An 18,124-nucleotide genomic window follows, 5' to 3' on the forward strand; every position below is an offset into this window, starting at 1 on the left:
CACTCTACAAGCCTCCCAAAGCCTATGCATGCACTACTTTTTGCAAAAAATGGGCCGGTTTTTTTGCTCACTTTTGGCCCCCCCCCCTAGTTTTTCACAAAAAACGAGGCATGCAGAGAGTTTGGGAGGCCTGCAGAGTGCAAAAACTTTTTTTAAATTTACCTCTTCAAAATATTGGCGCGTCTTACAGTCCGAAAAATACGGTAACTGATTTGTTTAGCTTCGTATGTTGTATGAATGCAACTTTACAGTTTAAAATTGTTTAGCATTATACATAAACCCAATTGTGACAGGCACATCTTAAAATAAAACAGACAGCTATTAACAGAAATCTAACAAAACACTATGACTTAGCGTGATGTATATCCAATTATTGCGGTGACAAACAACTTTACTGGAACAGCTAAGGTTAATGTACGAGCAATCCCATATGAAAGGCAGTCTGAGTTCATACATCATAAACCATTTAAGGCAATGAATTTATGCACCAGGAGTTTTATTCTGCCTAAAAATGGATTATGTTCTCAGATGATTTACCTCAGCTTTTAATTTTAAAGATTTCAGTGGTTTACTGGTATTATATATTTTAATATTTCATTTTAATGGTTCTTTTATTTGAAGGTGCTTTTACTATTTTATTATACTTTCATATTATAGCCTCTAGCCTACATATTCTCAGGTAAGCCATCCCTACAAAGAGTTGTGTTACTCAAGAGAAACCAGCAAATCATGTTTCATTTTAATATCTGCATACCACCTATTTAAAATTTCAGCAATTTGATGGTTTGTTTGTTATTAACTGAACCCACAAGAAACTCATCAATGTTATCCAATCTGCACATTGCTCTAGAATTTGAATATGTCCATCAGAAAAATATTCTGAAAAGTTAACTGAGATAAAAAGCATACAAGGAAGGATATACCAAAAAACATGGTAATGTAGTGTGCTAACAGCTACTAATTTATTCTGCATCCGATAACCAGCAGAGGGAACCCTAATATTTAAACATAATCTATAAAGGAAAAATAGTCGGTAAAGGAAACCGTATTATTAAAGCATCCTTGGTGTTGATTAATTCCAATACAAAACTGATGCAAAAATAAAACAGTTATTTAAAGCAACAGTGTTACAATATTTATAGCTCAAAAGCTAGTCAAAATTGACTGGCAGAAGCCATTTTCAACATTTTCTTACCTTTACATGTCCACATCTAAGGAGCTGAGATCGTCTCCGATCAGCTAATGCAAAAGAACCAATGGGTGGGTCATCCAAGCGGTCAGCATTGCGAGCTTCTAGCAAAAAGCCTTGAAATGTGGGCCCAGAAAAACTAACTAAAATCAAGAATTTGAGAAAAGGAACGGAGATTAATCTCAGTTTATTCGGGCAATAGGAACAGATCTCAAATCCAGCATTTTGTAAACTTGCCAGCTGCCAGGTATATATCGACTTCTACTCCCAGAATTCTCTTCAATGGCTAACTGGTTATGGAAATTATGATACAACTAGAATACATTTAAAATACAATGTAAAAACCTAGGACAATGTTACTTTGTCGTTTTATGTTTACCACATCATTTGAATGTTACACAGTCACCCTGTTCTTTATTTATTTATTTTAAAACAGATACTATAAACTAAAACAAGCTTCAGTTACAGAACCTGAGTTAAGACAAGCAAGATGGCAGCTGCCCAGAATGGTAGCATGGTGATTTAGAAAAAACTCTTGAAAAACCTATCTTGCTAGGAAAATAAAAGTGGCATAGCTGCCCAAGGCTTCTTCTGGAAACGATCCATTTTTAAAAGTGGAAAAACCAGTAGAGCCTATTATACATGTTGTTTATAGTTTATACTTTCACATTAGGAATGAACCATTATGAACTCAAACTGGTCCCAACAAGTCATTCCAACCCACTAGGGAAAGCTAACGTATAACCAGCATTTCAACCATATCTCTGAAGGAAACAGCAGTGGGGAAAAAATTATCAGATTTGAATGGCTGCCCATCCCACCAAGAAAGAAGTGATCTGTGTGCAGCATGCAGCTCAATTAAAAAAAGTAAATATATAAATGTTCATATTTAAAAAGTACATTTCGTCCATGACTTACGACAAAAATTGAGCCCAACATTTCCGTTAAGTGAGACATTTTAAACTGAATTTTACCCCATTTTGCTACTTTTCTTGCAACCGTTGTTAAACGAATCACTGCAATTGTTAAGTCAGGAACATGGCTGTTAAGTGAATCCCGCTTCCCTAGTGACTTTGTCAGAAGGTCTCAAAAGGGGATCACATAACCCAGGGACATTACAACCATCAAAAACATGAGTCGCTTGGCAAGCACCTGAATTTTGATCAAGTGACCATGGGGATGCTGCAATGGTTGTAAGTATGGGGAAATGATTATAAGCCACTTTTCAATGTCATTGTAACTTTGAATGGCCACTAAACTAAATGTATGTTGAGGACTACCTATATATAACAAGCACAAAAACATGAGAAGATGGTGTTAGCATCACAAGAGAGCCTTGGCAAAAATCAATACCTTTCACATGATCTCCTGGCTTAAATTCTGTCACATTCACTTCAATGGTGTGCTTGGGAAATTTCTGCGGCGACCCTCCATGAAAAGGCAACATAGAGTCACAGGATTCGGATACTTTCCCATTTGGGTAACCAGCTGATTGATCCCAAAGGCACACGAGCAGCCAAGCAATAAAAGTTATTCTGGAAGACTTCATCTACCAAAACAAATTAAGAGTGAACATCATAGAACTTCCGTTATTCATTCCTTCACATTTTTCCAAAGCAGCCTTGCAGTAGCCTTGGTCTTTTAAAGTTTAACCCCATCCCTTTTTCCTTTTTCTTAAATGAATCAGAACAATCATTTTGATTCTTCTCCAGAATTAAAGGGCCATGGGTTATTTTGACCTTGGACCAAACATGTATGTTTTGTCTGACTACAAAATACTGAAACCCATTGTGCTGCACACATGAACAGGTTGTACATGTGTGCAGCATGTACATGAACAGGTTTTTCAGCCCCCTACTAAAGAACAACCCTGTTAATTCTCTGAAGGCCCAGATAAGATGAGCCACTATACTTACCCACTCAAAGAATAAGAGATGATTTCTAAGATAATTTTGGCCAGGAACAGATTTTTACTATAGTTATGCTAACATATATAGGTAGTCCTTCACTTATAACTGTGATTAAACCCCCAATTTTAGTTCTATGTTGTGATTATCATTAAACAAATTATGTGACTGTACAGGATTTTACGGTGGTTGTTAAGCAAATGCAGCAGTTGTTAAATGAACATTGTTGTGTCCTCGGAGATACGACCAGCAGCTCCATTGGAGACAGGAGCCCTGATTGGTTGAGACGTGCCTGCCGGCTGGCGGAAAAAATACATTCCTCCCATTCGTTCCCCGTCTGACAGCTCTCATATAAATAGCTGTCAGACGGGGTTTGCCAGGTTGTTCAGGTTTCTTGAGTTAACGTTAATAAATAGTTTTGCTGCAACCAGCCACCTCCTCATTATTGAACACGCCAGTAGCAGCTACAAAACTGGCAATGAGAGAGTCTGTGGCGAACATGCCCCATCTCTCCGCTTTGGCCACCGCCATTTTCACCAAATTCCGCCCTGAAGCATAATCCTGGGACGCTTTTCTTGAGCGGTTCGAATGTTTCCTTCAGGCTCATGATCTAACTGGTCTCACCCTTGAGAGGAAACGAGGAGTTTTTGTCAACTACTGCGGACCCAACATGTCCGCTACAGCTCGGGCCTTGGCCGCACCGACCCTACTGTGGGACCTATTACTGACTAAACTGAAGGCTCATTATGCGCCTATGCCCTCCCGGTTCGCTCGCCAGCAGCTGTTTCGCAAATGTACTCAGGCTGAGGGAGAATCCATCAGTCAATACATTGCCTCCCTCAGGGCTGCCGCCATCCATTGCGAGTTCGGGGACTTGGACGAGGCACTCCTAGAGCAATTCATTTATGGCCTCAAAGATATGAGCGAAGAATCCTTGCCCAGTTCGAGCTCACTTTAAAGATCGCAGTGGATGAGGCGCGCGCCTCAGAGATGGCCGAGAAATCCACCTCGGAGATTCATCATTACCAACTGGCCACCGCTGCCCCTTCCATGGCACCCTCGGTCCACGAATTGTAGGCCTTTTTGGGCCTCCTGAATTTCTACTCCACTTTCATCCCTCATAAGGCTTCTGTGGCGGAGCCCCTCCACAGTACTGGACAACTCCACTCAGTGGACCTGGACTAGCCGCGATTTGCATGCGCTCATGGCTTTCAAAAAATTGTTGACTTCCGCCCTCGTCCTAGTCCAATACAATGAAAAATTGCCCCTTGTCCTTGCTTGTGACCCCTCTTCCTTTGGGGTTGGGGCTGTTCTGAGCCATTCCTACCCCGAAGGGATGGAGGCTCCAATAGCATTTTACTCCCACACGTTATCCAAGCCTGAACGTAACTACAGTCAGTTGCATAAAGAGGCCTTGGCTGCCGTAGCGGGCGTAAAACGCTTCCACCACTATCTATATGATCGTCCCTTCCAACTGCTGACTAACCATAAGCCCCCATTAGAAATTTTGGCCGGCAACCGCCCTACCCCTCCCATTATCTCCCCACGCATGTCCCGCTGGGCCGAATTCCTGGCCGCTTACTCGTATACCTTGGTCTACTGGTCAGGAAAGCACATGGGACATGCGGATGCCTTAAGCCGCTGCCCGCTGCCCCTGTTAGTCTCCGTCCCGTACCCTCTATGTCCATCTCTCTGATTGACGAACTGAAACTCCCCGTGTCAGCATCCGATATCACCCACTTCTTGCTGAAGGACCCTGTTCTCTCCAGAGTGCTGGACGCAGTTCGCAGAGGTTGGCCTTCAGCCCCTAGGGATTCTCAATTCCTCCCTTACTTTAACTGTCGGGAGGAATTATCCGTCATGCAAGGCTGCCTCCTCTGGAGCTCCCATGTCGTGGTTCCTGCCACATTAAGACGTTCCATCCTGATTCATCTCCTTGAGGGCCATCCGGGCATAGTCGGCTGGTCGGGCGAGAGGCGCCGAGCGCCGAGCGGAGAAGCGCGTGGAGACATGGAGGCATGGAGACGCGCTGACCGAACAGCTGATGAACAGCCGTATTCTGTGGAATGGAGTCGGGTAGATTAAAAGGAAGCGGCTGGTGGAGGGCGGTGCTGAGCGAAGCAGACCGGAGGGAAGCAGGCCAGAGTGGCAAGCTTTGAAGAACAATGTCGGAGGTGAGGATGGCCCGGGTGGTGTGCACAGCTCAGGCGGCGAGGTTTTTGGCAATGGCGGCGGCGGGGGAGGCAGTCGGAGATGCCGAGCGCCACACCCTCTGGTCGCCATGACCCCTGGTTCTCCAGGGGAGTTGCAGAAGAAGAACGAGGCCCGGGGAGGCTAGAGAGAGTGCTGCCAACTCCAGGAGGCTTGGGAAAGCCTCAGGGAGCTATGGCGGTCTCGGATTTGAGAACAACACCCCCCAGGAAGATGAGCTTCAGGACCCCCGAGGAGGCAGATGGCCATCTCTCCCTGGGCCTGGACATGGAGGAGAGACACCGGGGGGATTGGTGGTCATCTGCTGAAGGCTTGACATTTTTCCTTCTACCCCTATGGACAATTGCCTCCCTTGCCAAAACTTGGATTTCCATCAATTTTCTTTATATCATGACTATGGCTCTCTCATTAACATCCTGCTTTAATCGGCTCCAATATCATCTTGAGCGCCTCCTTAGATAAATCTAGCTAGTTGGCTAGCCCACCAACTTACCCTTTCCATCTAGGGTAAGGACAATTTCACGACAAACTATGATTCCATCTTCAGCACTTGAAATAATCTTGCCCCGTGATTTTTTGTATGATTCTCACGTACACAAGGTCTGACCTACTGCCACTGCGAGAGTCCCCCCTCTCGCAGGTATGGCCTCCTGCCCTTTCGAGGGCCCACCTTGAGGACGGGTTTATTAACCCAGAGAGGTGGCGGAAGCGCACATTGAGGGGTTTTTTAATTAAAAATCTTTTAAAAATTATAAGGGGTTCCAGGGATGGGGGGGAGGAACAGGTCAGGAGGGATGGGAGAGCCAGGCGTCTAGGTGTGGTCGAAGGAGGAGGGAGCGGAGTGGGGGAGGAGAGGGAAGATAGCATTCCTGTGCAGGGCTCTTTGATACCAACGGTCGTGGGGAGGGGCAGGTACGAGGACAGATCAAGAGCGCGTAGTCGGTTGGGAGACCGGGGTTTTTGGTCATTCCCGGTCGTTTGTACCAACCCCTGCATACTAGGTGGTCAGGATCTACAGACCCAAGGCCTGAGACTGCTGTTATGCAACGCGAGGTCCGTTGTCAATAAGGCCCCCCTCATCCACGATCTAATTTTGGAGGGGGAGCCGGACCTCGCAGGAATAACCGAGACCTGGTTGGGCCACGAGGGAGGTCTTCCCCTCGTGGAAATGTGCCCACCAGGTTATCGAGCATTTCACCAGCCTCGGGCCCAGGGAAGGGGCGGTGGGGTAGCAGTGATTATCCGGGAAGACTTAGAGCCGAGAGAGTTCATTGTGCCACAGACATCCGGGTGTGAGTCCCTTGTCGTGAGATGGGGCCCAGGGAGGCAGTTGGGCCTGCTGATAGTATACCTGGCTCCTCGCTATACGTCAGCGGCCCTGCCTGAACTCCTCGAGCTGATCTCATCGGTGGCGGTTGAGACCCCCAAACTTTTAGTGATGGGGGATTTTAATCTGCCGTCGATGGGAGAAGCGTCTGAGGGGGTTCGGGAGTTCATGGCTTCCATGACAGCCATGGACCTGACCCAGTTAATTCAGGGCCCTACTCACGAGGGAGGCCACACGCTGGACCTTGTCTTTGTCTCTGGCCAGTGGATGAGTGATCTGGGAATAGGGGATCTAGACACTATTCCCCTGTCATGGTCGGATCACTCACTTCTCCGGCTGGACTTCCCTGGTGCTACCCCCCGCCGCGAGGAGGCGGAACTGGAAGGTATTAGATGGTTCCGCCCCAAGCGCCTGATGGAACCGGATAGGTTCCAGACGGAACTTGGGCCACCTCCTGTGGACCTGACCCGCCCCCGAGTAGAGGACCTGGTAGTCGCATGGAATAGTGCGGCTACCGGGGCCCTAGACCAGGTGGCGCCTTTGCGGCCTCTCCTGCGACGAAGAACCACCCTGGCACCTTGGTTTACCGAGGAGCTAAGGGTGATGAAACGCCACAAGAGACGCCTAGAGAGTCGTTGGAGATCCTCCCGTTCCGAATTTGACCGAACACAGGCACGAGCATATTTGAAGACGTACCTTGTGGCACTAAGAGCGGCCAAACGTCAACATTGCGCTGCTCTTATTGCGTCTGCAGATAACCGCCCTGCCGCCCTGTTTCGGGTGACCCGTTCCCTCTTGTTTGAGAGACCACGGGAAGCCCCTTTACAGGGTAGAGCAGAGGAGTTTGGGAATTATCTACAGGACAAAGTCGCTCAAATCCGGATGGGATGGACCCCTTTCAGTGGTTCAGTAGAGACGCCCGTTGCGAGTCTTGAGGGACCGCTTTGGGAGGAGTTTGACTCGGTTGCCATCGAGGATTTGGACAGGTTGCGTGGACGTCTGCGACCCACCACATGTTTATTGGACCCGTGTCCCTCCTGGCTTGTACTGGCATCCTGGGAGGTCACGCGTGACTGGCTCCTGGGCCTGGTGAACGCCTCGCTGGGTGAGGGGTCTCTACCGGCCGCCTTGAAAGAGGCGGTGGTGAGGCCCCTGCTCAAGAAGCCTTCCCTGGACCCAACGGACCTAGTCAATTATCGTCCAGTCTCCAACCTTCCTTTTTTAGCGAAGGTTGTAGAGAGTGTGGTAGCACAGCAGTTCCCACGTCACCTGGAGGAAAATGATTATCTAGACCCGCGCCAGTCCGGCTTCCGACCCGGTCACAGCACGGAGACGGCCTTGGTCGCATTGGTTGATGATCTCTGGAGGGCCAGAGATAGGGGTTGTTCCTCTATCCTGGTCCTATTAGATCTCTCGGCGGCGTTCGATACCATCGACCATGGTATCCTGTTGCACCGGCTAGAGGGGCTGGGAGTCAGAGGCACCGTTTTACGGTGGTTTGGCTCCTACCTCTCTGGTCGGACGCAACGTGTGGTGACAGGGGAGCAGAGTTCGACCCGGAGGCCACTCACATGTGGAGTGCCACAGGGATCGGTGCTCTCGCCTCTCCTGTTCAACACATATATGAAACCGCTGGGCGAGATCATCCGTGGTTTTGGAGTGGGATATCATCTGTATGCTGATGATACTCAGCTATACATTTCCACTCCGAACCACCCCAATGAGGCCGTCGAAATGATGTCCCGGTGTCTGGAGGCCGTACGGGTCTGGATGGATGGCAACCGACTAAAACTCAACCCTTCCAAGACGGAGTGGCTGTGGCTTCCGGCCTCCCGGTTCAACCAGGTGCTTCCATCTCTGGCCATCGGGGGCGTCCAACTAGCCCCCATGGAACAGGTGCGCAATTTGGGCGTCCTCCTGGATGCCCGGCTGTCCATGGATAACCATGTAACAGCCGTGGCAAGGGGGGCGTTCCATCAGGTTCGCCTGATGCGCCAATTGCGCCCCTTATTGGACCGGGATGCCCTACGCACAGTCACCCATGCGCTAGTGACGTCTCGCCTGGATTACTGCAATGCTCTCTACATGGGGCTTCCCTTGAGATGCACTCGGAGACTACAGTTGGTCCAGAACGCGGCCGCGCGGGTGATTATGGGGAGGACTAGATACTCCCCTGTAACACCTCTCCTGCGCGAGCTGCACTGGCTTCCTGTGGTCTACCGAGTGCGTTTCAAGGTTTTGATTATGATCTTTAAAGCGCTCCATGGCACAGGGCCTAGTTATATGCAGGATCGCATCCTGCCTCACACATCCCTACGACCAATTCGCTCACACAGAGAGGGACTTCTCCGGGTGCCGTCCGCCAAACAGTGCCGGGGGGCGACACCCAGGAGCAGAGCCTTCTCTGTGGTGGGCCCAGCCCTGTGGAATGACCTCCCCCGTGACATCAGGATTACTTCCGATCTCCGCTCCTTCCGTGTACAGCTGAAGACCCACCTCTTTCAATTATCTGGCCTGGCTCAATCGTAATTATTCTTATTCCTCCTAACTGGTTTTAAATTGTATTTTAAACGTTAAATTTTAATTTTATATGGGGTTTTTATAATTGGGGTATCTTAATGCGGGTTTTTTAACTGTCTATATGATGTAAATTGTCTACCTCCTCCGAGTTCGAGTCCGTGTTTGTGTATCTGTATGTATGTTCTGTATGTACGCCTATGTGTTTTTATATATTTTCTGTGTTTTATATGCCCCATTGTACGCCGCCCCGAGTCCTACTTGGAAAGGGAGCGGCTAATAAATTCAAACTTATTATTAAACTTATTATAGTGCGCATAAAGGCCCTCGGCCGCAGCTATGTTTGGTGGCCCTCCATGGATGCCAATATCACAAGTTGGTGCAACATTGCTCCCCCTGTCAGAGGGTGCATCTGGCGCCTCCCACCATGTCGTACAGGCACTGGGAAGTCCCCATGGCTCTGTGGAGTCGGCTCCACATAGACTTCATGGGCCCCATTGCTGGCCAGATGTTTTTCATTGTCGTAGATGCCCTGTCTAAATGGGTCAAACTCTTTCTGATGCGTAGCACCACCTCTGGGGCGACCATCGCAGTTTTAGACAGCCTTTTCACCACCCATGGGCTACCTGATGATTTAGTCTTGGATAATGGTCCTACTTGGCTGGCTTTGGCATTCACCATACTTTAGTCACCCCTTTCCATCCAGCGGGGAACGGCTTAGCCGAACACGCTGTGCGTTCGGCTAAGGAGTCTTTAAGCCACATGGGCCTACTGCCCTGGTCCGACAAAATTGCCACGTACCTTAGCGCTCAACATTCTACGCCTTGTCCGACAACTGGCAAAAGTCCTGCTGAGATTTTAATGGGCCGCCGGCTTCACACGACATTAGGCCGACTCCACCCCTCTTACTCTTCTCCCAGTTTTTGTGCATTGGGCTCCCCCAGGGCTGCCAGGCTGCATTACAGAGATAACCGAACCCTGTTCTTACAGGGTCCAATTCACTGATGGGAGACATTGGCGCCGCCATATAAACCAACTGCGCCAGAGCGCCACAGAAGAGGCCCCTGGCCTGCTGACCGCTCCACCAACTGTTGACGACCCTGACGCTGCCTGCTGGCAAGAAGCCCCTAAAGTTACTGCAGCCAAACGAGCATTACCCGTTGCGATCTCGTTGGCTGACTTACCGTTCGTCGCCGGCCCGGTGATGGGGGTAGGGCCTCCTGTTTCCACCGCGCCCCCTGTTCATCCACCCAACAAGTAGACACTCCTCCTCTATCAGTGGACACTCCCACTGTAAAGCGATCCCAGCGCATACGCCAAAGGCCAGCTTATCTACTAGACTACGCTTGCGCGATCCGGGGGGAAGGAATGTTGTGTCCTTGGAGATATGACCAGCGGCTACCATTGGAGACAGGAAGAGACCTGATTGGTCAATACGCGCCTGCCAGCTGGTGGGAAAAATACACTGATGGGGTTTGCTGGGTTGTTCAGTTATTCTTGAGTTAATGTTAATAAATAATTTTGCTGCAACCAGCCCACCTCCTCATTATTGAACACGCCGGTAGAAGCTACAAAAAACATAGTGGTCATTAAGCGAGCCCATTATTTGTCATGGGTTTTTTTTCTGGAAACTGGCAGTAAATGCCAGTTTTCAGAGAAAAGTTGTAAATCGCAATCACATGATTGTGGGATTCTGCAAACGGCCATAAATATGGGTCAGTTACCATGAGCCCAAAATGCAGTCATGTGACCACAAAGGGACCCTGGACATTGGAACTTCAAATCCATGTTACAAGTAGCTTTTTCAAAGTCCACCATAACCTTGAATGGTCACTAAGCAACCAGTTGTACATCAAGGACCACTTGTACTCCAAAGGTTACTTTTCTGCTCTTGCTATCTTCTGGTCAAAGAAAACAATAGTATTCTGCTATTCATAAGGAAGATACACATTATATTCACTAGAATCCCGATGGATAACTAGACAAAGATTCAATACAATACAATAGAAGAGTTGGAAGGGACCTTGAAGGTCTTCTAGTCCAACCCCCTGCCTAGGAAGGAAACCCTATACCAGCGATGGTGAACCTTTTTTGGCTTGCGTGTCCATTTTTACATGCTTTTTTCACCCTCCCCAGGCTCCAGAGGCTTTATAGGAGCCTGGGGAGGGCAAAAAGAACCTCCCCCCCCCCGGAGGCCCTCTGGAGGCTTCAGGGACCATCCAGAGGCTTCCCTGAAGTCACTTCTGGTTTGCTCGGAGGGTCGTTTTAAGCACTCCGAAGGCGTCAGGGAAGCCTCTGGATGGTCCCTGAAGCCTTCGGAACGCTTAAAATGACCCTCCGAGCAAACCGGAAGTCATTTCCAGTTTGCTCAGAGGGTCGTTTTAAGCGCTCCAAAGTCTTCAGGGAAGCCTCCGGAGGGACTCCAGGGGGGCGGGGGAGGCTCTTTTCGTCCTCCCCAGGCTCCTATAAAGCCTCTGGAGCCTGGGGAGGGTGAAAAATGGCTTTTAGAAATGGTGAACTCAGCTGGCCAGCGCACGCATGCGCGCTGGCCAGCTGACAGGGCAGCGCCTCGCGTGCCCTGACAAATGGCTTCGCGTGCCACCTGTGGCACGCGTGCCATAGGTTCGCCATCACTGCCCTATACCATTTCAGACAAATGGCTATCCAACATCTTCCTAAAGACTTCCAGTGTTGGGACATTCACAACTTCTGGAGGCAAGCTGTTCCACTGATTAATTGTTCTAACTGTCAGGAAGTTTCTCCTCAGTTCTAAGTTGCTTCTCTCCTTGGTTAGTTTCCACCCATTGCTTCTTGTTCTACCCTCAGGTGCCTTGGAGAATAGTTTGACTCCCTCTTCTTGTGGCAACCCCTGAGATACTGGAACAATGCTATCATGTTTCCCCTAGTCCTTCTTTCTATTAAACTAGACATACCCAGTTCCTGCAACAATTCTTCATATGTTTTAGTCTCCAGTCCCCTAATCATCTTGGTTGCTCTTCTCTGCACTCTATCTAGAGTCTCCACATCTTTTCTACATCATGGTGACCAAAACTGAATGCAGTATTCCAAGTGTGGCCTTACCAAGGCATTAAAGTGGCATTAACACTTATTTCGGAATGATCTTTATGGCCCATTGGATTTTTGTACTAAATTCTTTCCAGTTGGTTTCACAATGGTTCCTTAATTTAGTCTTTCTTCCTTCACTCCTTCACATGTTGAAAGATATTTATTCATTTCTTTGCTTTTATTTTATTAAATTTAAACAACCTGCCTCGTGATTACTCTGGATGGCTTACACTTTAAAGCAATGTTGTCAAACTCGAATTCATCTGAGGGCCACATCTGTTTTCGGCTGCGATGGCCTCCTGCAACCCTCTGCCAGTGAAAATGGAGCTCTCGAGCTCCATTATTGCTGGCAGAGGCACTGTAGACAAGTCCTTTGCTGTTTCCAGGATGGCCCCATGGACCAAATCTAAGCACCCCACAGGCTAGATCCAGCCCCCAGGTCTTGAGTTTGACACCCCGGCTTTAAAGAAGCATAAAATAGAGCTAAAGAATCATGCACATGCAGAGAAAAAAGACAAAGCACACCAATTAGATAATTTATGGGGCTTTAATCCCACCCTGCTCTACAGTTTGGGAATACACCAAGTTTTAAGGGCTTTCAGAGTATCATCAGGGTGGAAACAGATAGGTCTCTGGGATGATGTTGTAACAAACAAGGCATTCTTTGATCCCCTTGGATAACACTGTTCAATCAAAGGGACTTGGGGAGCACACACAGTGATCTTTTTGGATTAATAGCCCACAAACCACTACTTATCTCCATTTTAAAGTTTGGGACTAGATATATTGTGACTTCATTATCTTTGGGTCCTCATAATCATTACTTTCAGTGTTGTAATTATCGCCAGTGAGCAATATTAAAATCCTACAGGCATGTTCTTTCAACCTCAATTTAGAATACCCCAATCTAATATTCTTAACTATCTTCCAAGACAGAATAGCCATACTGTCTGAGGTCTATTACAGTAGATCTGGAGTTAAATGCTAACTGCAATTTAAACAAATACTTCCATTCAGGTTTTAATATAAAGACAATCCATCAATAATCCAACTAATGAGAAATGCTGACACAACTGAAGCATATATTTAGATGCAATAACCATTGGTGCTTGGGACTTTTTAAATGTAGATGTTTTTCAAGAAATAAAGATTTAATGAAAAATGACACCACTTGAGTTTTGGCATTCCTTTAATTGACATTCTGCTATAAAATGGAAGAGACTAGTTTATTGTGTATTTTACCTCTTTCACTGCAGATTATATTCCTTAATTTTTTAAAATACCTCTTCTCCCTATTTTTACCATAAATTAAACAAACAAATATTACCTAAAGCAGTTAAAAAACCTGGTAATGGCTAAGAGCAGAAAAGTTGAAGTCAGAGAAGCTGATTCTGGCTGTACAAGACCCAGCTTTAAGAACAAATGCATACAAGGCCAAATTGAGATGACAGCAAGAGACAACAAATGTCGCCTCTACAAAGAAGCTGAGGAAACAGTAGATTGCCAAGTTAACTGTTGTAAGAACAACACACAGTCTGACTACAAACAATAGCATGACAAAGTAAGAACAATGGTGCTTTGGAATTGGAATGTCTGCAAGAACTACCACTTCCTCCAAGCAATAATTGGTGGGACCACAAAATAGACAAAGTAATAGAAAATGAAGAAGCTAAAGTGCTCTGGGACTTTAGAATTCTGACAGGCAACCTGCCACAACATATCCCAGGCTTAACAACAATAAGAAACATTTTAAAAAATCTGGATATTGGATGTAGCAGTTCCTAGACCAGCAGAAGAGAAGAGGAAGAACTGGAGAAAATTAAAAAATACAACGACCTGCAAATAGAAGTAGAACGACTGTGGCAAAAGAAAGCAAAGATGGTACCCCTATTAATAGGTGCCTTGGATGCAGTCGAGAAACATCTGACACATCACTTGAACATCATCTGTATTGACAAAATCACTCATCAGCCAATTGCAAAAGGTAACTTTACTTGGACTCGTGTACATCCTGCAACAATATCTTTAATATCATCAAACAACATCCACCTATTCCAGGTTATTTCTACAATTCATTTGCATATCTTCCATTGTACTTTTGTTGTTATGACTTAATTTTATATATTTACAAAGCTTATTTAAAAGGGACATAATTAGTATATATGCATGTACATTTTGTATGTATGTATGTATGTATGTATGTACGTACTAGATTTTTATTCCACCTTTATTACTTTATAAGCAACTCAAGGCTGACAACATATATAATACTCCTTCTCCACCTATTGTCATAAGATTATTTATATTTCACATTTCTGGACCATCCATCTCTTTCAAGGAGATGCCAGTAATGCTCATTATTTGAATTCAAATGCAAATAATCAAAGTTCATTTCATGTTTGAGCTCTCTACAAATACAAAAATCCTTGAAGAGATGAATGAACTTCAAAAATGTTCCTCAAAAAAAAGGAGTCAGCACTGTGAGTCACTGATTTGTGATCAAACATCAGTGTGGAAGAACTGAGTTACTTAAAAGAAGTGCTAGGAATTTCCCAATCAAAGCAGATAGCTGGTTTTGAAGAAAAACTCTTTAAGTGTCAACCCCACTCAACTGGGCTTGAACATAGTTGGTAAACCTTTTTGGCACCAAGTGCCAAAACGGGAGCACATGGGAGCACCAAAAAACAGAAGAGCAGCTTTCTGGAATACATGAATGGGAGTGCCGGAAACCAGAAGAGCAGCTGGTCTTACGGTTTCTAGCACACATGCGTGCATGAAGACCAGCTGGCCAGCGCACACAAGTGTGCTGGAAACCAGAAGCTCAACTTCCCCGCGCACGCATATGCACCAGGAAGCTGCTCTTCCATGTTCCGGCACTCCCACACATGTGAAGACCTGTTGGCCGGCGCACCGGAACCGAAAAGAGCAATGGGCGATGGCTAGCATGCCCGGAGAGATGGCTCTGTGTGCCACTTCTGGCATGCATACCATAGGTTCGCCATCATGGGGCTAGAGTAATAAAAGCTTGATTGTTTTGTACATCTCCCACCAGAAAATTAGAAGGTATTTGCCTGAATTACTTCTGAATGTTTCTCCAGACTTAAAAAATATTTCAGCCCTTTTTGCCTAAGTAACAGTTCCTGCATATTTCAAGTCCTCTTCCTTTCTCTCACAGTTATTATAGGTTTAGGTAAGTCTAACAGTTTAGAGGGGGGAGGAACCACAGTAATACTTTAAATGCAGTTTAAAATGTTTAATGTTACAGAATGGTTGGTTTGATATGAGCGTAGCATGTCACGTGGTCCCAGCCGTAAACCATATTTTAAACCTTGGCAGGATATGTAAGTCTAGTCCAGTGGCTCCCAATGTGGAGCCCTCACCCGACAGGGGGGGCAATTTGATTTTTAATGGGGGCAATTTGAATTTCGTTTAAATCAAGTTAATGGCCTTTTAGGCTTCCTCCGTGTGAGTAGAGTTCACCTTTTGAGTAAAGTTAAGAATTATATGGAGGAGGGGGGCGCACCTGGATTTTAAAGATGCTTAGGTGGGACATGGCCACAAAAAGATTGGTCTAGACTAAGACTGGAGATAGAGTTAGACATTTCATTATTGTATTTGAAAATATTTCTATAATTCTTAAGTCTTCAAACAGATTTGACCACATTCTTTATAACTGAAAAGGACTAAATCCTAAGAAACATATATTAAAAACAAAATGATAGGGACATATATGCTCTTTATCAGTTGCTGCCAGTAATACTTAGTTACATATATGTTTATTTGAGGAAACGTGTAGCAAAACATAAGCTTAACTACCACTTTGAGTTAAAGATAACTTATCAGTGATGAGCTTCATTTGACCTATTAATATTTTCTGAGGTCTCTAGCAAGTTCAAATTTATAGTCTAGGAGGGATTTCATGACACCCACTCATACGTCATCTAGAGAAGAAGTGCCGATAAGCAACTAGAAGGCAAGGACTGCATCGTTTTTCAACATTTCTTTTGGCAGCCTGCCAAATAAAATCCTGTCTTCTGTAAAAGACAATATATAACGACTCTAAGAAAACTACTGTGTCATAACATTTTATTTATTTATTTATATTTAATGCTTCTAGACCGCCCCCTCTCCCGAAAGGGACTCGGGGCGGTGTACAGTCCATACAAAATATAACAGAATACAATAAAAGTTAAATATGTACAGTTGACAGTTGGCATGGAGGAGGTTAAAAATGCAATTAAAAGAACTGTACAAAGCTAATATAAATATAAGTTTAAACCCCTAAAATAGATACAGTAAATTAAAAAACCCCTAAAATAACCAGATATAATACATTTGCCAGGAGGGACAGTTGTAATTATGCCAGGCCTGCTAATCGGAACAGGTGGGTCTTCAGTTTTTGCCGGAAGAAGCGGAGGTCAGAAGTGGTTCTAATGTCGGGGGGGAGGTCATTCCAGAGGGTTGGGCCCATCACAGAGAAGGCCCTACTCCTCGGTGTCGCCCGTTGGCATTGCCTAGTGGACGGCACCAGGAGAAGTCCCTCCCTGTGTGAGCGAATTGGCCGCAGGGATGTATGTGGGAGGATGCGATCCCGCAAGTAACTAGGTCCCGTGCCATGGAGCGCTTTAAAGATGGTAATCAGCACCTTGAAACGCACCCGGAAAACCACAGGTAGCCAGTGCAGCTCGCGCAGGAGAGGTGTTACGTGGGAGTACCTCGTACTCCCCATCACAGCCCGCGCGGCTGCGTTCTGAACTAACTGCAGTCTCCGGGCGCGTCCCAAGGGCAGCCCCATGTAGAGAGCGTTGCAGTAATCCAGGAGGGACGTCACCAGCGCATGAGTGACCGTGCGTAGGGCATCCCGGTCCAGTAGGGGGCGCAATTGGCGCACCAGGCGAACATATTGATGGAACTAACATATTGATGGAACTTGCAAAGGAAGCCATTTTCTCTCTGTTTCTTGAATCATTCATCAATACTACATTAACTCTACTTGAAATAATGACTACCATCACATCATCATACACCAATGAGAATATTAATGAAATGAAGGTTAAACAAAGAAGCAAAATATATATTTGGGGAAAAAGAGAACCTGAAGAAAAGGAAGCAAGGAGGTAATTTTCTAAATTCCCTCGATAGAAAAAGCAAGTGCACACCTTGGACTTATACTCAAAAGATCCATCTCTAATATTAAAGGAGCTACAATGGTTTTGTAACTTGAAGAAATGGAGTACTTTTCATAATCAAATTACAGTACAGACAAATCTGTTGTCCAAATGTCAATTTCCATATATTGGAATCGCTTAACATGGCTATTTCATTTTCTACACAAAGTAGAAAATAAAACAGAGAATGAGGGTTTCGTGAGAGAATAACATTGTAATATTTTGCTTTAGCTCCTTAAGAAGGAATGTGGAAGAGATGGACATAAAAGAGCAGTTGAATTAGGTTTCAGTAATGGTAAAGACTAGGCATGGAGAAGCAAGGAACCTCATCATCTCTCTGCCCAACTTATCTCACAGAAATGTTGTGGATAAAAATAGAATGCTAGAATTACTGAAGAATAGGGAGGATATAAATTTAATGAATGAATAAATGTTAAACATAATTACTAAAAAATAAAATAAAATAAAATATAGTAGCCAGTGAAAAAGCTTCAGAATTTAGTATGCAGGATCAATTTTTACTTAAAATAAAATATATTTATGCTATTATCCACATTAGACATTTTTATATTATTATTTGCAGAGTAAGGTCAGAGAAAGAACAAGATTCAGGAATAGTTCAACTTTCCGATGAACCCCTGACCATAAAGAAGATTGTGATATTTTTTTTTAAAAAAAAAGAAAGGTAACATATTAGGAATGATAATGTTGTCACTCATTGGCCATTGAGAAAATCATA

The 18,124-nt window shown here is 45.4% G+C and overlaps 1 protein-coding gene across 1 annotated transcript in view; it reads right to left on the reverse strand.

Annotated features, from left to right (window-relative positions):
- The window catches only part of FRRS1 (ferric chelate reductase 1), a 45,033-nt gene that overhangs the window by 26,303 nt on the left and 606 nt on the right, over nt 1–18,124 (reverse strand). The window contains exons 2-3 of the mRNA XM_081948803.1: nt 2,543–2,738; nt 1,196–1,332 (exon numbers count right to left, since the gene is read on the reverse strand). Of these exons, the coding sequence (XP_081804929.1) occupies nt 1,196–1,332; nt 2,543–2,738 (333 nt within the window). The remainder of the gene's footprint in view (nt 1–1,195; nt 1,333–2,542; nt 2,739–18,124) is intronic.

The sequence above is a fragment of the Natrix helvetica genome (genome assembly GCF_964273705.1).
Source record: "Natrix helvetica genome assembly, chromosome: 3".
Taxonomy (NCBI): domain Eukaryota; kingdom Metazoa; phylum Chordata; class Lepidosauria; order Squamata; family Natricidae; genus Natrix; species Natrix helvetica.